This window comes from Drosophila ananassae, chromosome XR, assembly GCF_017639315.1.
Source record: "Drosophila ananassae strain 14024-0371.13 chromosome XR, ASM1763931v2, whole genome shotgun sequence".
Lineage (NCBI taxonomy): Eukaryota > Metazoa > Arthropoda > Insecta > Diptera > Drosophilidae > Drosophila > Drosophila ananassae.
In genome coordinates, this window is record NC_057932.1 from 16,072,945 (window position 1) to 16,097,867 (window position 24,923).

At 33.3% G+C, this 24,923-nt stretch overlaps 1 protein-coding gene across 2 annotated transcripts; it reads left to right on the forward strand.

Annotated features, from left to right (window-relative positions):
* Positions 1-2,786: 2,786 nt before the first annotated feature.
* On the forward strand, positions 2,787-24,715 carry LOC6505088 (frequenin-1). Of its 2 annotated transcripts, none has more exons than XM_032452031.2 (8): positions 2,787-3,131; positions 9,973-10,231; positions 18,089-18,113; positions 18,232-18,280; positions 19,811-19,900; positions 20,374-20,452; positions 20,707-20,795; positions 21,673-24,715. In XM_032452031.2, exons 2-8 carry the CDS (start codon positions 10,168-10,170, stop codon positions 21,838-21,840), a joined length of 564 nt encoding a protein of 187 aa, XP_032307922.1. In that variant the 5' UTR covers positions 2,787-3,131; positions 9,973-10,167; the 3' UTR covers positions 21,841-24,715. The 2 variants fall into 2 exon arrangements, with proteins under 2 accessions (XP_032307922.1, XP_001965493.1); XM_001965457.4 differs by having other exon boundaries at positions 10,045-10,231.
* The last annotated feature ends 208 nt before the right edge of the window (positions 24,716-24,923 follow it).

Here is a 24,923-nt window from a genome sequence, read left to right on the forward strand (position 1 = left end):
TCAAAAATACTATTTTTCAAAAAATTAAAATTTTTCAAAACTATAGTTTTGGATGAAATATATTTTATGAGTTTTTAAAGTGTATTTTTTTAGATTTTGAAACAAATTCTAGTCAGAATTGAAGGTTTTCTTAGATTTATGTTTATTTTTATTCAAAATTCAACCAAAAAAATCTTTAAAAATTTCAATATTGAATTTTTAAAAAGTTTTTCAAGTTATTGAATTATTTTTATATTTTCATTTCAATTTGTTGGAAATAATATGTTTTTTTTTTCAGTAAATAATAGAGAATTTTGAGTTAATATTTTTTAAAATTTTCAAAACTAGATTTTAGAAAAATAAGGTTAGTTTTTTGAAGATTTTGAAATTAAATTTAAATAAAATCTTGCAAAAAAAACTCTTCCAAAAAAGTCTATTTAGTCCCAAAAATCCAAATATCTCCAATATACCACCCGACTTACACTGACATACCGCACTGTACTCCCATAGAAAAAATGTAAATTTCCCGCCGAGCAAACGCAATTCGAAGCCACCCACTTGGATGTGGTTTCGGTGGCCATATAGACCCTCCCCCACCCCCTCTTTACTTTATCCCCCCACCACCACCTACTACCCCGCCCCCGCGTATCATGGCCTGTCTTTGTCTATCCCTTTTTTTCCAGGGGGGGTTACGTCATTGAGGGACACGCAATGGCAAATGTTTGTATTTTTATTATTATCGTGTTATGCCATGTATTTGTTTGTTTTTTTGTTTGTTTGTTTGCTGGATTGTTGGATCTCCGAAAAAAGGGGGGGTGGGGGTGGGATGTTGGGAGGTGCCTGCTGGGGGGAGGCTTTTTAGAAGGACGAAAACTAGGGACTTTCTCTTGAGGTGCGTTTTCTTAGCAAGAAGCTTAAGTAATTATTCTAGTATTTATTTTTATTTGTTTAAAAAATGTTTTAAAATGTGATTTAAATCTTAAATATAATACATAATTTTTAACCTTAAAATAAGTTAAGTTTTTGGCAAAAATATGTAATAAAAAATAAATAATCTTGAAATAGTTAATCTTTATAGTAGAAACTATTTGTTTTTTATTTATTTTTCTTTTAAAATGCCCTTAATAAATCCTAATTTTTGTTTAAATTTTACTAAATAAAATTAATCCCCCTTGTCCCCCTCTTCTCATTGGGAATACCTCTATAGTTTACTTGGCTTTTGAGTGGATCTTATACTCTTTATATACTTTCCACATTTAAAAGTTAATAAAGATAAGCTAATATCTATAATAGATGGCCTTGGCGATAAAAAATAACAAAACTAATTACTTAACAAAGTATTTTTTGGGCAGAGTTTTAGGTTTTGGGTTCATTTATTAAATTTATTTAGTAGAAAATGTTGTAAAATAAATATAATAAATAATAAATAAATCAAATTAGTATTATAACATATAGAAAATATTATAATAATATAATATAAAATATGAAACACCTGAAAATATCATAAATATTAGTATTTTTATAGAAAAACTCCCAAGTTTTGTTAAAAATTACTTCTATTTAATGTTCTAAGCTTCAAATTTTTAACTTTCTTTTAAAAAACCTTTTCTAAAAATCTTTTAAAATTATTTTTATAAACAGAACACATTTTTTTCTGTTTTTTTATTACATTTTTTTTGGAAACTTATTAAAGTAGGGCTCTTCCTCAAAGTATTTTAGAGTATTATATAGTATTTTTCAGTATTTTATAGTGTTTTAAGCATAATACTTAAGGAATTATATTTTATTAATATTTTTTGCAATATTTATTTCAAATTCTTTAAAGTTAGGAGCTTCTTTAAAGTATCTTTAAGATAAGAAATCTTTAGGATATTAAAATTTTATATTATTTATTATTAAAAATACTAAAATAAAAAATATTTTAAAAAATGTATTTCAAATCCCCAGTACCCCCCCTCCCTCTGACCTTTTGCGTCTCTGAAGAACCTCTGAACTGGATTCTTCCGAGTTGTTTTTTTCGAAATCCCCTGAGACTCTCCCCACCCCCCCTGTGCCGTAATGATGACTAGGGGGGGCAGGGGTATAAATTTATCGCTAACTGCTTGGCTGATTGTCCCAGTTTTGGCTTTAACCCCCCACCCCCTCTCCTTCTGTTTCTGCCTCTGGCTCTTATCTAAGAGCCATTGCCAGTTTTTGGTAATTGTCGAAGGCTTCTGCTTTCGCTTTTTCATTTTAGCTTTCTTCTTGTTTATCTTCCTTTTTATTATCCCTATCGGAAAGTTCAATTTTTGGTGGCTCTTCTGGCCACCAAAAAAAAAACAAAAATCATTCATCTGCCTGGCAGTTCTGCTCCATTTTTGGATTTCTTTTTTTTTTTTCGGCTTCGGCGGCAATGGTCCTGCTTCTTGCAGCTTTTAACACGCACACATGGGCACTTCAACACGCACACTAGCACAGACATGCACAACCACGCTCTCTCTCTCTCTCTCTTGGTTAGTTGTCTGTGGTGGAAAGCTCTCTTTGCTCTCTTACTCTCTTGTTCTCTCTCAGTTGATTGCTCTCTCTCTCGTGCTGGTGGTGGCATCTGTGCATCTGTGTGCGTTACATAAGTCCCGTTATGACGCGTTTCTCACCACACTCGCCCATACCAGAGAAATTCACCAGAGCGCCCATTGAGAATGTGTTACCAACAAAAGTTTTCAAACAAATCTAGCACACACACACTGGCAAGTGTATGTGTAGGTGTAGATGTAGGTGTGTAGAAGTCCCTTTTTTGTAGAAGACCCGTGCCGTGCCGTAGAGTCCGTGCCGTAGTCAGCCGCATTCCGTATTCCAGTCGCTGATTTGGCCGCCAAACAAACGCATCGCAGCTCTCGTCTTGACGGAAAAGCACGTTGCTTTCAAGCCAAAAACACAAAAAGTTACAAGAACAGGGCCAACACGCGCTAACGGTCTCTCGAACAACAACAAAACAAAAAACAACAAAAAAATAATAAATTCTTAAAAAAAAAACACAAATTTGAAATCGAAAAAAAAAATTGCAAAAAATATTTTCTTAATTTTTTTGAAAGTTTCCTTTTTTTTTTTGGAACAAAAAAACAAATTTAAAAACAAAAATAGTTAACAAAGAATTTTTTTGGTGGAAACACAAAGTAAGATTTAAAAAAAAGAAAGTGATAAAAAAAAGAAAACAAAAATAAAAAATAAACTAAAAAATAAAAAGAAAATAGTTAAAAAAAAAGAAGAAAGAAAGAAAGAAACAAAATAAACAAACAAACAAACAAACTGGCGGGCAAACAAAAAACAAACAAGAAACACAGGGCAGATCGAGTGTTTATTTTTTGTAGCATACTTTTGTGCGTTTAATATTTTGAATCAAAATAAGGGGTTTTTTGAATGTAAAATTTGGAAATAAAAATGTAAAATTTAGAAAGGACATTTTCTTAAGAAACCGTTATGCTTACAAAACTTGACCCAAATTTGGGATTTTTTTTATATTTTTTGTTTTTTTTTGCGGCGGTCTTCAGTGGTTAGACAGAGAGGAAAGAGTGAGGGGGTGTAAGTGTGAGTGTGAGTGAGAGAGACAGACAGCGAGACAACGTGGAAGGATTATGTAAACAAAAATACCCGCACCCGCACCCGCATCCGCACCCCCCCGCGACTTAACCTCCAAGGAGCTGCGAAAGGACCTCCCCGCAAGGACCTCATTCATCAATGGTCGCAATCATCCCCACTCACATAAGCACCCCCCCTCTAATCAGGAGTCCTTGCGTGTCATTTTCTATCCATCTCTAATGGTAATACCCCCTTGGAGCGAGTGGAGGGAGTGGAGTGTGTGGAGAGTGGAGACCCCCCCTTTATTCCTTTAATTGAAGAATAAATCTTGGTATTAGAGATCCCCCTTTTTATGTTTTTTTATTAAGGGGGTGGTCTCAGTCAGATCAGATATATCTGTGGAATATCTGTGGAAAATCTTTATCGTTTTGACGCTTCTGGTCTGCGGCATTCCCATTGCCACTCGACTGCTCTTAGCCCGGCCTAATCCAATCGCCTTAAGGTGGAAGCTGACATTCAGGCACAGTTGATTGCAATGCCACTCGCCCCCCCATGCCCCTCCCCTGGGGCCACCCCTCTTGATCCTGGCTTTTATCCTTCGCCGGTTTTCGAAGTCTTCTACCATTTTTTTTGTGCATTGTTTGCATCGAGTCCTTTTTTTCTCTCTTTTTTTTTTTTATCCATTTTTTATCATTCATCGCTTTCGTCGCATTGCCAGGGGCGTTGTCAAAAAGGGGGGGGGGGGGGAAGTGGTGCTATAGGAGGCTGTAAAAATTAATTTACCACCTACCCTCCCCACCCCTCACCCCCCTCTGACGGCTGCGGCTTTTTTAGACTCTATTTTTTATGGCCATCTCCCCCCGTCTCAGTCTTCATTTGCATTTTCTGCCATTTTCCTGCACTGCGGCGGGAAAGTAAACAAATTTCAAGATTTTTCAACAATCTAATAATCCCAGATTGCTTTTTCACACTTTTCCACACTTTTCCTCAACATTTCGCCTAAACTCTTTCCCAAATTATGCGCATTTCTTAAACGGAAGTCTCCACCTAGCACTTCCAGCTTTGGGGTTCAAAAAAATAGAAAAAAATATTTAAAACTAAAATATTTATAGATTTTTAGATGGATTTAAAGGAAATCGATCTATCCATCCATTTGAGGTGTTTTTCTTGAGAATCGGATAGAAATTGGCAGAGTTATAGCCTTATCTATATAGTCTTGTAGAGATTCCCTGTATTTTTAGGTGCACTTTTTAGAAAAACTTAAAAAAAAATCTAAAAAATTATCTGTTTTCAGATTTTGATGCAGATTTGTGGATAATTTGTCTACAAATCATTAAAGATACTCTTCTTGAGAATCGGTTGAGAATTGGCTGAATTATAGCCTTCGTAGTGGATCATATAGGGATTCCCTGTATTTTCGAAGGGGGCCCCCTAGGAAATTTTACAAAACATCTAAAAAATATTTTGTTTGAAGATTTTGATAAAAATTTATAGAGACTGGATTTATAAATCTTTTAAGGTATTCCTCATAAGAATCGGAGCAATATTGGCAAAGATATAGCTTCCCTTAGGGGTCATATGGGGGTTCCCAGTATTTTTTCCTCGAAAATTTAAGAAAAAATTTTAAAAAATATTTCGTTCTCAAATTTTTGTATAAAATAATCGAAAATCAATCCACAAATCATTTACGGTATTTCGTTTTGAAATCGGGTTGAAATTGCCAAAGATATATTCATCGTAGTGGGTTATATGGGGTTTTTTTTAAATTTGAGGGACAGGCCTTTAGAAAATGTTGAAAAAAATCGAAAAAATATTTTGTTTCAATATTTTGATGTAGAATGATGGGGAATCGGAATAGAAATTGATAAAGGTATTCCGCATAAGAATCGGATGTAAATTGGTCAAGATATAGCTATCTCAGTGGGTCTTATTCCTGGTGTTTTTGATGGGAATTTTTGAAAAAAATCTCAAAAATATTTTGTTTCAAGATTTTGATGTAGAATGATTGGGAATTCTTCCACAAATCATTTGAGGTATTGCTTTTGAAAATCGGTTGAGAATTGGCGGAGTTATGGCCTTCGCTGTGGGGCATATAGGGATTCCCCATATTTTTGAAGGGAATCCCTTAGAAAATTATGAAAAAATATCTAAAAAATGTTAAGTCTCTAATTTTTTTAGCAGAAAGAGAGAGAATCGATCTATAATTAATTTAAGATACTCCGCTTGGAAATCGGCTTAGAAATGGGAAAGATATAGCTCTTTTAGTGAGAGAGATAGTGAAAATCCTACTCTTCTGATTTCAAAAGATGTCTTCCCCTTTTCTCTCCCTGATTCCCCCATCAATTTCTCTCAGTGCAGTGCACCTCATTTCGGGAATCGTTTACAATCCATTTAATTCGAATAACTTGGCAGCGTGTTTCATTCCGTTCCATTCCCTTCCGATTCGTTCCTCTTTGTTGGCAAGTGTTTTTATTTTCGAGGACTCCCTTTTTGGTGGGAGGGGGTAGGGAGGTGTGAAAAAAGTGTTGCATGCTCGCGGGCGCAAAAAGGAGAAGGAGGAGATAAGAAGGAGGAGGAGGAGGAGAAACAACAACTGCAGCATAAAAAATAAGCACAGGCGAGAGGAGAGAGGAGAAAGGAGAAGACACACATTCAGACAGATAAACGAGTCGAGTTACAAGCCAAGACAGAGACAGAGACAGAGGCTGGTAGGAGGGGCGGGGGTGGTAAGAGATACTGTATCTTGTATCTGCATCCCTCTCCCTTCCACTCTTCCACCTTCCACTCTTCTGTCTCACTCGTTGGCACTGCATTAGCAGCCAGCTGTGAACGAAATAAACGTAAAAATATTTTTAGTGTGAACAAATTTCAGCTCGTTTCTGCTTCCAAAGGCAAAAAAAAAATAATAAAAAAAAAAAATAAAAAAACACAGAGAATGAAACTGAAACACTGCGACAAACGCACACAAATACAAAGAACACACACACACACACACCTGGCACAGACACAGCAGACCTCCCTCCTTCATATATATAGGACACCTGACATGATAACATCCACCCTAACCCACCCTAACCCTCCCACACACACACACACATGCACAGTTACAAACCGTGTTTAGTTAGCAAATGCCAATGGCTCATGGAGAGAAAAAGATGCACAGAGAAGACACTCTCCCACCAGGGATATACATAGGTAGGGGTATGGGGGTATGGGGGTACGGGGGTACTGTCGTGTGCGACAGTTTTGTAAACAAACAAAGCCAAAAGCAACAAGAAATTCCCACGACAAGGGCCACCATATCGAGGGGTCTCTGTAGAAAGCCAGGCTTTACATAATTTCTACCAAAAGTAAGCCAAAGAGTTTGTTTCAAATGCGAATCGGGGTCACCATTTTGTTGTGAAAGTCTTCAAATCATTCTTATTGATTTCTTTATAAAAGGTAGGGGTGTTTTATTAATAGGGCTTTTATTTTTAAGGTTAGAGGTGATTTAAACACTATTTGCTTACAAAAAAAGGAGATTTCTTGTAAAATCGGGGTCACCTTTTCTCGTAGAAGTCTTCAAATCAAACATATCATGAGAAGAAAGCATCCTTATAGAACCTAGACTTGATTCTAAATAGAGAACTTGTATACTGATAGTTAATAGTGTTTAAAAAACAAATATCATATGAAAATCATACATTTTCATGAAAATCGGGGTCACAATTTGTGTAGAAGTCTTTAAAGAAGGTATTGTGATGCTGTTCTGAAGAAAGATATATGCTTACATTAACTAATACTAATATTTTGACAGTTAAAAGTGATTTAAAAACAACTATCATAGAATAAACTACGTTTTTTATAGTATCGGGGTCACCATTTGTTCTAAAAGTCTTCAGAGCATACTAATTCCACTCTTAATGATTTCTCTACAGGAAATATATATGATTTGAATAGAAACCCCTTCTATTTCGATAGTTAAAAGTGACTTAAGACCATTTCCTATTCAAAACAACTAATTTCGAGCCTAAAATCGGGGTCACCACCCTCTAATTAAAGCCTTAAACCTCTCACAAGTCCCCAAAAACTCATTAAAAGCATCTAGTCACCTAAAGTCCTTAAGAAATCCCCATAAACAACTTAAAGACTGCAAAGAAGCTTCAAATACCAGAAACTTAAATGCCTCCGACACTTTAAGCACCACTCACTACACCTATTTGGGTGACCCTTGAAACAGTGATTGTTTAAAACTGTATGTCCTTGACATAAATTCACGCTTCTCTCGGCACAGGACAGGACAAAAATCAAGTTTCTGAGTTGTGAGGGACAAAAGCCAGGAAGAGATAAGCCCGGATTGCAACCGATGAACAGCAGTTCCTTGGGAATCGAAATACGTATGCGATGTGATGTGTGCCCTGTCCTGGTATCCTCCTCCCTCCTTCTCACAGATTCCAATCCTTCTTCGAATATCTCTCTCTCTCTCTCTATCTCTGTCTCTGGGACTATCTCTATCTCTATCTGTATCTGTATCTGAATCTGTATCCTTTGGGGCATTGAATGTTTTTGATTTCATTTCTGCACTTGATGGGGAAATATTTTGCATACGACATCTCAGCGGGACTGCAACTGAAATTAACAGAATTTATTTCATAGCTGTGACTGAGATGGCTATATATATAGAGGGGGACAACAGATGACAAAGACAGGAATAGTACAGCAACAGAAAAAAAAAAAACACAAAAGGCAACTTATTTTTATGCCATTCGCGTCAACCGCAGAAGGCAACCGCCCACACTTAACCCCTTCTGGCCCCTCATTCCTATTTTTTTTTTCTTTTTTGTGTGCCCTCGCAGGGTTAAGTTTTTTATGCGCTTTTGTTTGCACCCAGTCGTGCCTGGCGCTCGCCAAACGCGCATCCCGCGGTAGGAAATAGGAGTGCGCGGCGCACTCCCATCTGCGGAAAACCATCATTCCGATTTACATTGGCGTGGCCGCTTTTCTCACCCAGCGGAGCGAGTATCAATATGCTTGGCGATCGGAAAAAGAAGGCGGTTCTCCCCTACCCGCAAGCTTACCGGCTAGGGGAGATCGGCGCGAAATCTCACCCAGGGATTTTCTGGTTGAAAAAAATTTCCCTTGCTTTTTGCTTTGCTTTTGGTTTTTGTTTTTGTTTTTCCCAACCTGCCCATTGATTTTTACTAAATTCGAAATGCGTTGTTTGTCATATTTATTTATTATTAATTATATTTATTATTTATTAATCTTAATACATAAAACTGAAAAGATAAAAAAAAGAAATAAAAAAAAGCTAAAAATAAATAAATAATAAAAACAAATAAGATTCTTACAAATAAAGATATTGAGACGTCCAAATTTCTAGTACAGCCAGAACTGAAAATATTTGTTTAATGAAATAACGTTTATTCATCATTATCAACACAATAAAATATAAATAATTGAATGAACGGAGCAGTAAACTTACCATTTCACAATAATAAACCAATGCGACGCACTACGAACAACCCTATGTGACCGTTTCGATTTGGGTTGATTTAGCATAAAAACGCTGCACAAAACGCACACTAATTACGCGGGATTATTTTTTTGCTGCCCTCAGTTAAAGTAAAAAATAAATTCCTTATATGAATAATATTTTTCATTAAATATTGAGCTATGTTTAAATTTTGCACTTCAATAAAATTATTATAGAACATAAATTGGTAAACTTAAATAATATACGTTGAATTGTTCATGAAATAATTTTTTCTAAGTTAAAAGTCCCACGCATAAATTTTTCTAAGTCCCAAGCGAGACGAAAATTTTCTAAGTCCAGTTTTTTGAGAGCGAAATCTATGTTGAGAGAACAAATTCCCTCTCTCAACTCGGGGTGGGTGAGAACAAGGTACGAAAGATGCCTGCCGGAATGCACCGAAACGCTGCTAGCACCGAAAAGTCCGACTGGGCAGCCTCTCGGCCCTTTGTACGGGCACCCCCCCTTATTTTATTTTTATTTTGTTACCAACTGTCATGAAAAGTTGACCTGAAAAGTGTCGTCCTCTGTTCTTGTTATCATTTTTGGTATTTTTTTTTTTTATTTTTTTTTTTGGTATAAATCGCTAATTGAACCCCCCCTAAAGCTGACCAACACAAGTTTGATTGATGAGTCCCTGGCGGTAGAGAGACTCTTTCTATCCTTAAAAGTCCTTCGGACTACTCGAAAAAAAAAAAACAAAAATGGAAAAGTTTTAAGCAGTTTCCACTAAAGGGGGGGCTCTAGTTCAGAAAAACTTTTCATAAACTATCCACGACAGATATCGAAACACGGGCTGGGGAAAAAAAATACTACATACATATATATAAAAAAATATATTTAATATCAGGAAATGTGCTTGGGGGAACTTTGTCCATCTACTTTCTCTATTTTGGGATGTCCTTTTTGCCATTTCCTCGTAACAGGGAGCGAATTTTTAAAGCATATTAAAATACTTATGAGAAAGTTTTCAAAATAAATCGCATAAATATATATAGTATTAAAAAAAGAAGAACTTTAGCCACTAAAAGGCAATAACAGTCAATTGCTAAATCAGAGCGCCAGAGCCAGTCAGAAAATCAAGTAACGAACGCCAGTCAGGAGCGCCAAGCAGGAACAAAATGGGAAAAAAGAGCTCCAAGTTGAAACAGGATACCATTGATCGCTTAACAACGGACACATACTGTAAGTATGCTATTATTTAAGATATATTTTAGTATTTATTTTAGAGACAAAAGTACAGTGCGTTTTTCAAAAATAAGGTTTATAGAGTTAGTGTTTATATCCGATACTTGATCAGTATTTTGTGGAAAAAAGACACGAAAGTACTGGGTATCAGATATTTAGAGCAAACCTGATTTATCTTGACTGATTTTCGGTATATTTTTATATAATTTCTAGTATTAATGAGGCTTTTTTGGACTTTGTACTAAAATAGTATTATATTTGGTATAAAATAATGGTATTTAATAAACAGAATTGAAAAAGAAGAAGGCACACATAATTTATTTTGTCTTTTTGTCAGTATTTTTCATCAGTTTTGGTATTAATAAGACAAAAGTACACTGCGTTTTTTCAAAATAGTGTTTGTATTTAAGGGATTAATGTTTATATCCGGTACTTGATCAATAGTTTTTGAAAAAAGAGCGGGAAAGTACTGGGTATCTTATATCCAAGACAATAATGTGTTATATGATCTGTTTTTATGTATTTTTAGTAGGAATATAACAAAAGTACTGTCCTTATTTATGTGCTTTGGTGGATTGAGATTTATTTCCGATGCTGATACTATATTTTTTGAGCAAGGGTGGAAAAATACTAAAAATCAGATAGTTTTCTCTGTTTTAGATATTTTTTTTGGTATTTTTGTTCATTTTTAGTAATAGTAGCACAAAGATGGGAATATGGAATAGTTTTTAAAAACAATGCACGAATATACCAAGTATTTGTCGGTATTTTTATTATTCAGTTATAGTATTTAAAGTATTTGTATAATCAGTTTTAGACAAACGTTCTAGTATTAATATTTGGCATTTATTAAAAATCCCTTACCAAAAGAGATCAACATGATTTATCTTGTCTGCCTGTGTTTAAATTCCCATAATCCCTCTAAAAACAATACTGACCAATACTCTTTCGAAATACTTTTCAATTATTTATGAAAATAGGAACAAATACGTAGGGATTTGTGGGTAATCACCCCCCCGAGCCAAATCAAACAGTTTATTTGATGGGAAATCCCACTCGTAATTTATAGTTTTTGTTCAGTTGGGCGTCCGTGGGAGGCGTTTCAATAAAGGAATGGAAACTATGTAATTGCATCGTTTAACCCATTTTCCCCCCCTTTTTTTAATAAACTTACTATATCAATTCCATCGTCTATCTGTCTGTCTGGTATTTTATTATTTTTTCATTCATCCCAGTTACCAGTTCCCAGTAAACATTTCCCAATCCCAGATATGAATCGGATAGCTCCGCTCCCCGCTCCGCTCCCCGCCCCGCTCTTCCTTCAGTGTGATTTACCTTGTAATAATTCCGTTATTTATTTATTTGTTTGTTTTTCTCCCAGCCTGCCACACTGATAGAGAGAGAGTGAGTGAGAGAGAGAGAACTTTTACCGTTTTACCTCGATTGGCATTTTCTCATTTTGATTTGTTTTGTTTTCTTCTTCTCCTCCTCGGAGAAGCATCAATCAAAATACGGAAAGGTGCAGACACCTCCTCTCCCTCTCTCTCTCTTTCTATGTATCTTTGTATCTTTCTATCTGCCAGATAAATGCATAATTCAAAAGTGTTTTCACAGAACTTATTCCCCTTATTCCCCTCTCTAAGGGGGGGAGTGTGTGTGTCTGTTTCAATGAAAATAGAATAAAAATACTGTAACTGACTCATCCGTCAAAATGAAGCCAATAAAGTCACTGAACATCTGAGCCACAACTGGAACAACTCGGGATTTGGAAAGATATGAAGTGGCAATGGGTGTTGTGGGTGTTATGGGTTTAAGGTGTATATTTTGTTCATTTTTTTTAATTGCCAGGGATTTTAAATTGAATCTTTATAAGCTTCTTAGATATTTTAATATTTTGAAGTTTTTAAAGGGATTTTTAGGAGGTGATTTTAAGAAATTTAAAGGCTTTTCTTTAAGAAGCGGCTTATGGGGATTATTAGGATCATAAATATATATTTTTTATATAAGAAATATTTGCCATAAAGAAGGCATTGTATGTTTTTAAAGTTTAAGGTCTGAAAATATTAATTTTAAGAGCTTATAAGAAAGAGGTTTATGAGGATTATTAGATCATAATCTATCCATATATGGAATATTCATTAAAAAAAAAAGTTTGGTAAGCTTTTGAAGTTTAAGATTTTAAAGTTGTAAGGTCAAGAGTTTATAGAAGGAGCTTATTTATGATTATTAGATCATAAATATATGTATACCATCTATATAAGAAATGAATATTATTATTATTAAAAAACCAGTTTATTAAGCTTTTAAAGCACAATATTTTCAGGAAATAAGTTTAAGGACTTATAGAAGATGCTTAGGGGGATTATTGGATCATTTAAGATCAAGAAATACTTCTTATAAACAATGTTTAGGTAGCTTTTTTATTTATATTTAAATTTACATTTTAAAATATAATTTTTACGAGCGCATAAGAGAGGTTTTTGGGGATTATTAGATCCCAATATTTCTTATTTCCCAAAAAGACTGTTTAAAAATGCTTTTCAAGTTTAAGATTTTCAAGTAATAAGTTCCAGGGCTTATAGATCATAATATTATCTAAATTAGATCATAATACTAATAATAAATTAGATCATTATGTAAAATTATTTCTTTTAAAAATGTTTATCCTTTTTTTCTGAAAACCTAGCTCTTTTTAATGTTTTCTAAACCAACTAGCGCCCTCTATAAGATAGTTTCTCCAAAATAAGCTTAATATCCCCTTTAACTCTACTCTAACCCTTCTATTTCCTAATTTCCCAACTAATAACCTCTAAAACTCAATTTCAAATGAAATAATTGTAATTTCTAGTAATTAAGTCAATTTAGAGAGCAAGTTGAAGAACTTTTATACTGTTTATAACAGTATTATGGAGTGTTCTGGAGTATTATGAACCCCTTTAAGCATTTTATGACTCCCTTTCTGGCTTTTAGATGCTTTTTTTTAGAGCGACCCTTGGTTTTGAAGTGAGATGGCTTTGTGTTGGGAAACTGTTTTACTGTTGGTAGTTACCTTTACCGTTGGGTTTACCTTTACCGTTACCATTAACAGTTGCAGTTTTAGCTTTAAGTTTACAGTTAGGGTTGCCCGCTCCCCTCCCCCCCTAAAAATGTTTTGGGGTTACCTGTTGTTGTTTTGGTCCTTTTTATACCTTTTCCCCCCTTTCTTACTTCCTTTTTTGTTCTTTTTCTTTCCTTTTTCCTTTTTTTTCTCTTTTTTTTTGTGTTAACTGTTACTATTAGTTACACCTTTTATTTTTATGACCCTCTTCCTCCCTCTCTTTCTGTCTCTCCCTCTTTCCCTCTCTCTTTCTTTATCCATCCAGGAAATTCCTGAGCTGGTTTACCGTTAAGCAAGGCATTACATTTACTTAGCCAGTTCCTTGTCCCGTTACTCCTTACTCCCCAACCGCTCTTCCGCTCTCCCGCTCTCCTGTTCTCCCGTTTTCTCTCTCTCCCCCTTTCTTCTTACCTTCTTAAAAATGCAAGTCAGAAACTTTTCGAGAGTCCCCCAAACTTTGTGACTAATTGCTTCGTTTTTTTTTCTCTCTCCCTCTTTCTTGCTCTTTTTCTCCTTTATCCTTTGGTCCAGGGGAGTGAAAGGGAGGAGGTTATATAAATAATTACCGTTGGGCATTTGCGGGCACCTGGGCAGAGGGGCAGAGGACAGAAAGTGTTGACAGATTGCTGCCAAAGTTTTCACCGTTTTTTAATGGCTTTTACTTTAACTTGTTTGTCTTTTCTTCTCCGATTCTCTCTCTCCATCTCTCTCTACCCCTCTCTCTCTCTCTCTTTTAGAGTGACCTTTTTAAATATGCAATCCAATAATTGTAATCCTCTCACATTGAGCCTGTCCTACAGCTCAACAGCTGCTAACTTGGCCAAAAAACAAATGAATCGGCTAAGGACTCTATTTATTGCCAATGGGGGAGAGCCGAACAACAGGGCGTATGAGCAATTTCTGCTGGCCTGGACCAATATTTGTTCTGTCCATTGACATGCCAATCAATTGGACATTAAACTTGGCCCAAACACCGCCCCACCCCCGCCCATTCTTGGCCCCTTTTGGAATAAATAAATAAACAGAGGTCTGATTAGGCCCCGGCTAAGTCCAGAGCTACAGTTTCCTTTCCAATAAAATGCAAATCCCCAAAGTGTTGCATTCGGTTGCCGGGATTTTGGGGGTTTCCATTTAGGGACCACCCTGGGGTGGCCCTGAAATGGCCTGGAAAACCGGCAGCCCCAAACAGTGGCCTTGGAATTAGCAAATTTAATTGAAAATGGCACAGTTTTTGGGGTTTATGGCAGGGGAGTATGGGGAATAAGGCTACACTGTAGAAAATAAGGGGTTTTTGAGGCTTTTTAAGGTGATTTTAGGCTTTTAGACTTTAAAAATAAAATTAAGCTCTTAAAAAGTAGGTTCAGTAAGGGTTCAAGGCTTTTATAGCTTAAAATTATACAATAATAAATAAAAAACAAATACTAATAATAAAAAAATAATAAATAAATTAATTGCCTTTTTTGAACTCTTGTTATTTCTATTTTTCCGTTGAAATCCCATATATTTTACATTATAGTTACTTTTTTAGGAAAATATATATATTTTATCTCAATAATTTTGCCTTAAATATTATATTTATATTTTTCATTTAATTTATTTTAGCTAAAATAGTTTATTTTCCTACTTTTTCTTACATATTAGATAAATATGTTGTTTATAAAAATATAATCTAATTAAGAATCACTAACTTTTCATATTTTTTTAGAATTCTTTATATTCTTTACCCCTTTTTTTAAACAAAAATAACAAAATAATATATATCCGTAAAAAATAATACAAAAAGCGATTTTTTTTTTGGCTATTTTTACAACTATACTAACTCGAATATTATTTTAAATTTTTTTCTCACTTAATTTTTAGAAGAAAAATATAATTAAGTTTAAAATTATCTAAAAATATTTCTCCCTCATTTAACTTTTTCTCAATCTCTATATTTTTCTCCACATTTTTAAAACCAAAAAAAATAAATAAAAATAATAAATCCCCCCTTAATCAGTAAACACATGCTCGCAAAAATAGAAATTATTTTGAAAGAAAAACTTTTGTGTATTTGAAAAGGAATTAAAAAGAAAAAAGACAAAATAAAAGTCCTTGTCTTAAGCTTTGAAATCAAAAACAAACTAGATTAATTTTTAAGCCGATTTGTGAAATCCGCTTTATGGAAAATGCTTTACAAACTTGTAACAATAAATAAATAAAAAATAAATACATTTAAGCTTATGTTTTTAAGCTGATTTGTTGATTCAAAGAATAATATATGAAATATATATAGTTCTAGGAGTACCAGGAATACTGGGACCAGAAAATTCAACAAAAATGCAATTAAATCGAGCATTTAAATCGAAATGTATGAAATATGCATTTTATTTTATTTATTTATTTTTTTTTTGGAGAACATGAAATGTTTACAGGCATAGGGGGGCAGCACATCGGAATGAATATGTTCTACATGGTCATCAAGGGGTTAAGATGGGCGGCAGATGTCTTCCTGATCCGCAATTTTCCATCCCAACTGACAGAGTGACTCTTGCTCTTTGCATTTTTATTTTTTTTTTTTGGTTGAATGGCAGCCCCCCCTTGGGCAGGGGGCTGGGGAGCACTTGATGGCAACAAGTCGTATGAGCAATATGCGCTTTATTTACAATCAATACAGGCAACTCTGGCAACTGGAAGGAGGCAGCTCACAACAAAAAAGTGCCACAATGCCACAAAAAAAAAAAAAAAAAAAAAAAAAAATACTGAAAAGAAACTCACACAAAGCTTGGCCGTAAATGCCGTTATATTTTTACATGCCACACGTCAGAGACGGCGGCGGATGAAAAGGGGGTGAAGCTATTCAGTCTGTCTGTCGAACAGGCTATCGATTACCAATCCATTCAACTCCTGTTGTTGACTTCATTGGATTGGCATTCCCTTTGGGAAGGATTACAAAAAAAAAAAAAAAAAAAAATAGAGAGAGATATCCATGGTTGGAGTCTGCAAAGGGGGGGTCCTCACTCACTCCCCCAGTCCCTAACTGACTCAAAGAGCTCTGCTATATGCGGCTAATTAAAATGCAAATGCCAGTCTGCTAATCAAAATGAAAAATGAATCCTCGTTGGTTACTATTAGGGGGGGATGTGGTTACAAAGTATAGAAAGAAAAAAAAGTATAGCATACTTATTTGGCGGCATGAGGTTTGTAACAAAATATGGACTCATTTTTTTAGGGGGTTTGTTATTGAAAAGGGGGCTTGATATTTTTTTATATGTATCTTTTTTGATAAAAGAGGGCACACTTTTAATCACAATATTTTACTTTTTTTTTTAGATTTTAATATTTTAAAAGCTACAAAAATCATTTATTTTTTCTTTTCTTTTATTTTTATTAATTTTTATTACTTGAAATCCCGTTGAATAAATAGCGCTTTTTAAAAAAAACCCTTTTTATATTTGAAATTATGTTTTGAAACTTATTTCATATTTTCGAAAAACATTTATTTTTCTATTATTATCTTATTTTATCTATCTTATCTTGTCTTATCTTATTATCTTTTATTCTTATTCTCCTTTTTCCTCCTTTTTATCCTAAAAATATGAATATTTTGTTTTAATTTCTTGAATTTTTATTTAAAACCCCCTTTTTAAAGCCTAAGTTAGCCATTTGATATTATTTTATAAATTATAAAATATCTGAGAATTATATTTTTCTCAGTGTATAACCCCAGATGATATATGAACCTCTGAATTTCGAAAAAAAAAGCCAATGGCCTGAGACTCCTCCAATTCTGCAGCTTCTCTGGCTCCGATTCTCTGATTCCCCGGGGGGGACAGTGGATGGTGTCATCACCCCCCACCTCAGCCCCCTTCAAATTGTTGGCCATTGACCACCAAAGAGCCCCCTTCCCCTCCCCTCTCTCACAAAAGCAATTCCAATGTGTGTAATTTTGCGTAAATTTATGTTTTTATTTTTTTTTGTTTCTGTTTCTGGTCAGTGTCCTTTTTTGGGGCTCGAGAACATGTGGAACATTCACACGGATCCTGTGTAAGGACTCCCAGGGGTGTCTCTAGAAGGGAGGAGGGGAGGGGGCCACGTTTAAACGTTTGGTAAGCGGTCATTAGGCCAACGGCAATGAAAAAAAAAAAATAAAAAAGAAAAAAAAGAAAGAAAAACTGAACATTTAATGTTTCGAGAGAAAAACAAAGAAAAGAGATAGTTGAAAAAATTATGGAAAAAACTAGAAAGAGAGGGGAGATCTATAATAGAGAGGGGGCGGGGGAAAGGACGTGGCTAAAAGACAATCAAAAATAATTTAAAAAACTGAAACTGATTGAGGTTCGAGGTTCGAGTTCGCGGCATTTGCATAAAAGATGAGAAAAAAAATATAAAAAAAAATAGAAAGAGACGGTTAGACAGCTATAGTGAAAGAGACAGCAATAAGTAGGAGTGATGAAGTGGTCCCTTAATCGAATGCCAATCGATAATGAATAAATAATTCAAGTCAAGAATTCCATTTCAAATTAAATTAATTTTTTCAACAAAAATAGTTTAAGATTTTAAGAGATATTAAAACGCACTGTACTGAGAAAATAAAAAATAAAAATAGCCGTAGAATGAAATGAATTTTTGTGCAATTAAGTCTTGTGTGTGTTTTTGGCATAAATATTTCAAAAAAAAAAAAATTAAAAATACCATCACTCGCACCTTCTAAATATTTCAAATCGCGCATCAAAAATTTAATCCACTTCGATTTCTTTTCTGTTTGTTTTCATTTTCAGTCACAGAGAAAGAAATACGTCAATGGTGAGTTGCCACATGCCACCTGCCACCTGCAACATGCCACCTGCCACCTGCCACCTGGCTTATACTATTAACTCTTTATTTTTTTAATAAATATATATATTTTTTTTTTACAAAAAAGGCACAAAGGCTTCCTGAAAGACTGTCCCAATGGTCTGCTCACAGAGCAGGTAAGTACTTAGTATCTGTATCCCTTCGGGAAGGATGCCACAAGGATAATATTTAGGGTCCTTGTGCGTGCGTGTGTGTTGGGGAGTGTGGGAGTTGGGCCTCCTCCACCTGAGCGTGGCCAATTCGTTCAAGTCAAACGGTTAATTAAGTTAATTTTCCGCCATTCACCAGCCCATCCCCGGGGCCTAAACTCGATTTATGGAAGCTAATTCTACGACAACAACAACAAAAGCAACAACAGCACCAGGGCCTTAGGCAGGATGCTCCTTTGAGTCCTTTCTAGAGATGGCACAGTTTTAAGGGCTGTTCTTAAAGGTTATCGATTAATTTTTGCAATTATTATAAAGATTATAATGAGGCGACAGTTGAGATTACTAATTTAAAGGATTTAAGTGAGTTTAATAATAAAAAACTATATTAATTATTTGATTTTATAATTTTTTAATATTTTTTTTATCGAGTTCTAATTAATGTTTAATACATTTTTGGTTTTAAAAACCTTTTAAGACAAAAAAAATGGTTTTCTCATAATTCTTGAAATTAAATACCATTGGTCACACTAAAATACAGTTTTTAAAGATTCCTCCTTTCATACCTAAAATTCCATGAAATTGAACTTATTTTTCTAAAAATAAGACATTTTCCAGTAATTTTATTAATAATAAAAAATATTACCTTATATTACCTAATTTTTGTAAACTCCAGGCTAATTTGTTCTATATATTATCCTTTCTTAAAACTTGTTTAAAAATCTAACATAAAAATAAAAAAAACTGCTTTCTTTTTAGTAGCGAGTATTCCATAATTTACAAAAATAAACAGTGTTGGTCACACTAAAATAAAGTTTATAATGAAAATTAAACCTATAAACCTATATAATTCCCTAAAATTAGTCTGAAATTTTTTTTAATTCTAAGACATTTATTTTAAAAAATACCTTAAAATACTAGTAATAATAATATGAAAACTAATACTAGTAATTTCTATAGAGTTTTACTTAATGAATTCTTTATATTTTCCATTATAATCTATTCTTAAAGAGAACTGCCTACTTTTTGGTATCGGGTATGATATATTTCACAAAAAATAAACAGTTTTGGTCACACTAAAACCACACTTTTTAAAGAAAATACTAGAATATCGCGTGAAAACCACACTTAAAGGACCTTACTTGAACTTTCTTTTTGGTTCATCCCTAAAACCCTAAACTGGAGGCCCAATACAAATGAGTGGGTGGTCCGCCCCGAAAAGAGTGTGGGCGGGAGGTTTATGGCCAAATGTGTTGACGACCCGGGCCTGCTAATGACATTGCCATTGTTGTTGTTGTTATTTCTGCTGTTTTTGTTGTTGTTGTTGCTGTCGTCGTCGGCTGTCGTTGATAATGAAATTTATTAATGCTCGCATTATTCAAACACAAACGCAAACACATGTGTGCCACGCCTCTAATTGATTCATCTACATTTGTAAAGCGTCTATATCTCTCTCTCTTTCTCTTTCTCACTGTCTCTATCTGTATCTCTTTCTAATAGGGCTTCATCAAAATCTACAAACAATTCTTTCCACAAGGCGATCCAAGCAAATTCGCTTCTCTGGTCTTTCGTGTCTTCGATGAGAACAACGTGAGTATCCTGCCAGAAAGGACACAAAGGAGGACATAAAACACACACACACACATACATACACACAAGAAAGGGTGTTGGCCACGCCCTCTAACCTTACCATTTTTATTATTATTTTTAGTATTTTTTTTTTTTCGCCACAAAATAAACTGATTTTCAGGTTAATGTCCTGGCTTCTCACAGGATTGGGGCGATCATAAATTTCGTCCTTGGTTTGTTTTTTTTTTGTTGCCGTTTTGTTTTTTTTTTTTACAGTTATTATTTATGGCCCATGGGCGTGGCCAAGAGTCCTTCGACCCTCCCCTCCCCCCCTGTCAACTGTCTGATGTCTGCACTGATTTGCTTTCTTCTTTGTCTCCATGTCTTTTTCTCTCCCTCACTCTCTCTCTCTATCTATCTATCTATCTGTCTCTATTCTTTGTGTGGTTGTGTCTCTTTCTTCTCGCGTGTCTCCTTCTCTTTCTGGCCTGCAGGACGGCTCCATTGAGTTCGAGGAGTTCATCCGCGCCTTATCCGTCACATCGAAGGGCAACCTGGACGAGAAACTGCAATGTAAGTCACATGAGACTCTCAGACTCTCATATTTTTATAGTTTTTCAATAAAAAATAATTATAATTTTAATAATTTTGATAAATTATTTCTTGAAATTTAAATATCAAGAAAGTATATGTCTTTAAAGTGTCTTTTTAGTCTTATTTTCTTTATATTTTAGAATAAAAATGTACTATGGAACTATATTTTATGTAATTTTCTATTATTCTTTATTTTATAAAAACTTATTATTTATTTTTATTTTAACTCTTAGGGGCCTTCCGTCTCTATGATGTGGACAATGATGGCTATATAACGCGGGAGGAGATGTACAACATAGTGGATGCAATCTATCAGATGGTGGTAAGTAAAAAATACCAACAAATAATACCAACAATTATTAAATAATAATAATAAATAATAACTATAAAATAATAGATGATACTGAATGATACCAAATAATTATCAAAAATACTTTTTAAAAATAATACGTAATAATACTATCAAATAATACCAAAAGCAAAATTTAATTATAATTAAACTTATCTTAAAACTTCTAAACAATAGTATTAATAAGTGATACTACTAATTAATACTATTAATAATCGAATCTAAATAATACTAATACTAAATAATAGTAATTCCAAATAATACTTATCAAAAATAATACTCATACTAAATATTAATATTATTTTCCAAAAAAAACTTCATAAAACCAGTACTAATAAATACTAAGTGCATACTATTTTCACCAAATAATACTCCTATTAAATAGTACTAATACCAAAAAATACTTTATTAAATAATAACTATATAACTAAATACGACAAAATACTGAATATGACAAATACTTAAAACTACTACTATGATTAAAATAATATTAATACCAAAAAATACTTCATAAAACTAGTTATAGTTCTAATAACTCAAACATATTACGTACTATTTCACTAAATAATATTATTACTCTTACAAAATAGTATTAATACCAAAAAATACTTCTTAGATCTAAATATATTTATATATATATTAAATATATATTTATTTAAAATAATACTCATAATAAATAGTAAAATACCAAATATTATCAAAAATAATTCATTGAAAAATACTTAATTCCCAAATATCTCCCTATGGACCCCAATATTCTCAATAAATTCTCTCCCACAAATGCCTCCATTTCTCATACCTCTCTCTTTCTCTTTCTTCTCTACTCCGTCCATCTCTCTCTCTCTAACAGGGCCAGCAGCCACAGTCGGAGGACGAGAACACGCCACAGAAGCGGGTCGACAAGATCTTCGATCAGATGGACAAGAACCACGACGGAAAATTAACATTAGAAGAATTTCGTGAGGGTAGTAAAGCTGATCCACGTATAGTTCAGGCGTTAAGTTTAGGTGGTGGTTAAATCGATTAACTAAAATGCCCGATAACCGATAACAGACCCAAAAAAAAAAACAACACAAAAAAGCGCGCAATAAACCAAAGTCAAAGACAACAATTTTTGATCCAAACTCCGAAATGGAAACAACAAAAAAAAACAAAATCCAAAAACTTTATTCAAAAAAAAAACAAACGGTCTGAGGGAAAATAAAATTTCCTTCTAATTTTCTTCAAAAAAAAAAAAATAAAACTCAAACTATTTCTTCTCTTTACGCTTTTCTCGATTCCCCGATTTTCGATTCTCGATTCTCCGCGCGTCCATTGCGACACTGAAGATGATAATAATTTTTTGATATATGCGATAACGATTAACGATTAACGAGTAACGAGTAACGATTAACGAGTAACTAAAACGAGAAGGATTATTCCAAAAGAAAGAAAGAAAACGAAATATGAGATTAATTTTTAAATATACACCAGATTATAAATTATATAGGAAATCGAAGCGCAGTTCATAGCAATAAATGGAAGAAAAAAAATAAATTAATTATTATAAAAATAATAAAAAATAAAAAGAGAAAAGAAAGAAAGAAAAATCGAAAAAAGAAATCGAAATGCGTGAAGCGCAAATCAATTTTTGAAGAATACACCAATTACAAGTAAACTAAAAAAAATAAAAAACAAACAAAAAATCTACGAATAAATCAGCATAATTATACTAAATAATTAAACAAAAAAAAAAATGAGAAAAAATACAATTTAGAGCTGAGAACTAAAGCCTACGAATCAATTGCGCTGCGCAGCCTTTGGCCCGAACTCGAATCATCAGCCAACTATATATTATATATCCACACTTGATATATGATATATATATTCGATATATACTATATCTAGAGGGGGGTCTATTTTTTTTTCTAGGGGGAGGGAAAAAAAGGACTTTTACGACAAGTCTCTCTCAGTTTCCAGCTTAACCTAAAAAAAATTATGATTTTCAATTAAAATACTATTTTTTTAACTTCTAAGTCTAGTTCTCCAGTCTCTTTCTAAGCTTCTATTGCTATCTCTCTCTCTCTCTCTATCTCTCTCTGTCTATCTCTATCTATATTTCCTGCTTTGCCTTGTTTTGCATTAACCGTTATACAATAACAACAAAACCAAACAACACGAACAAACATGTATGCGATATATATCGTTAATAGGCAGAGCAGGATTCAAAGGATAACGAGAAGGATAATTTAGTATTTTTTTTTTAGTCCCCTCCAAAAACAATAAAAACAACAGCAGTGTGACTTTGAAGTCCTTTAATAATTTAAAAAAAAAAAAACAAAAAAACAAAGAGAAAAAAACCAATCAAAGAACGCACAGCAACTACAGTAAAAACTACAGTTAAAAAACCCCCTCCCTCATCATGGAGAAAAATACCACAACAGTAAACATCCCAACAACAACAAAAACATATACAACAAAAAAAAAAAAAAAATTCCCCCCAGGATACAGGATTGGGAGGATCAGAGGCAGAGTCTAGAGAAATATATATATATATATAACCAAGAAAAACAAATCCATCATACGATTTAATTTCTATTCTATATGCGGTTCAGCTTTATTATTGCATTGATTTTTCTATAAATACCAAATCAACTACCGTTTTTACTATTCCGATATTCCGATAACAACATCTTATATAATAGTACTATATATAGTAGAATCCACCCCGCTTGCTTAAGACCTACAATAGATCGATGGTTTACGATCTAAAAGCTAATTCAGAGACACACTTCACAGACACCCAAAATATCCCATACATATACTAGTATATTTTATCGATTAATTGGTGATGGATTAGTATTCTATAACTAGGTCCATCACTAATTTAAGTAGCTGCCTTTGTAGAATTGTTTCCTTTCCTTTTTCCTGATTTTCGCCTGCTTTCTTGCTATCTTCTGATCTGAACTATTATCGATAATTAATCGATTATTATACTTTCCATTTCTAATCGATAGTTGAACTCTTTTGTTTATGTTTTTCACTAATTCACACTATGAAAATTTTGAAAAATTAAAAAAAAATTTAATAAAAAGCCATTTGCAAGCCCCCTGCACACACACACATACACTGACACAAATATATACATATATATATATATGTATATATATATATATATATATATATAACTATATGGTAAGCACTGCAATCGAAAGCAAGTTAAGGAACTACAATATAACTACGAAACTAAATACTAGAAAAGAATACCAAAAAACGCTTCTATAAACCTCACTGAAATTCTTCGAAGAAAGCCACTTTGAACACTCTACTCTCATACATTGCATAACACATAACATAACATATATATATACATCTATAATATATATCTATATATATATAAAGATATATTAACAATAAACGTAATGCGAAAATTAATCAATAATTAAATAATTCGAAAGTGATATAGCTGACAAAACAAATGTGTCTCTTGTAGTCTAGTAGTTAATAAAAAAAGAAATTATGAATAATATTAAAAAAAAAAATGAAAAACAAATACCAAAAACAAAAAAATACTATATTGTATGACGGAAGGAAGATTTTTCGAAATAACGGGAGAAAAAAAATGCTAACAAAATTTGTCATCCCCAAAAATTGTGTGTGAAAATTTTTTTTTTTTTGTAAGGACGCGTCGTTAAAATAACGGTTAAAATGAAATCAAACTGTAAATAACACGAAGTGAATCACGCACACACCACTAACAACAACAACAACAACAATAACAATACACACCAGCACACTTACCAAAACACTTACACTGAGAAAAAAAATCTATACCATATAAGTTTGTTAAACACCAAAGATGAAGAAGAAGACGAAAAAAGATTAATAACGGGTCTTAAGTAATAAAAACAAAACAAAGTAAGTTAGAGCAAAGAATTTTTTTTTCTCTGTGTATTGAATTGAAAAGATAAAAAAAAAAGAAAGGGTTTTTTGGAAAGAATCAAGTCAATTGTAATAGCGGAAGGACGAAAAAAAAAAAAAAAGAATAATTAATTAATAAATAATTAATAATAATTATAAAGTATTTATATTGATTTACAATACAAAAAAAAAAAACAAAAA

Excerpts from the sequence above, each read along its gene's own strand:
- LOC6505088 (XM_032452031.2), top strand. The coding sequence starts at position 10,168 with ATGGGAAAAAAGAGCTCCAAGTTGAAACAGGATACCATTGATCGCTTA. Across the intron at positions 18,114-18,231 it reads GAGAAAGAAATACGTCAATG|GCACAAAGGCTTCCTGAAAG; the intron begins GTGAGTTGCCAC and ends TTTACAAAAAAG. Across the intron at positions 18,281-19,810 it reads ATGGTCTGCTCACAGAGCAG|GGCTTCATCAAAATCTACAA; the intron begins GTAAGTACTTAG and ends TCTTTCTAATAG.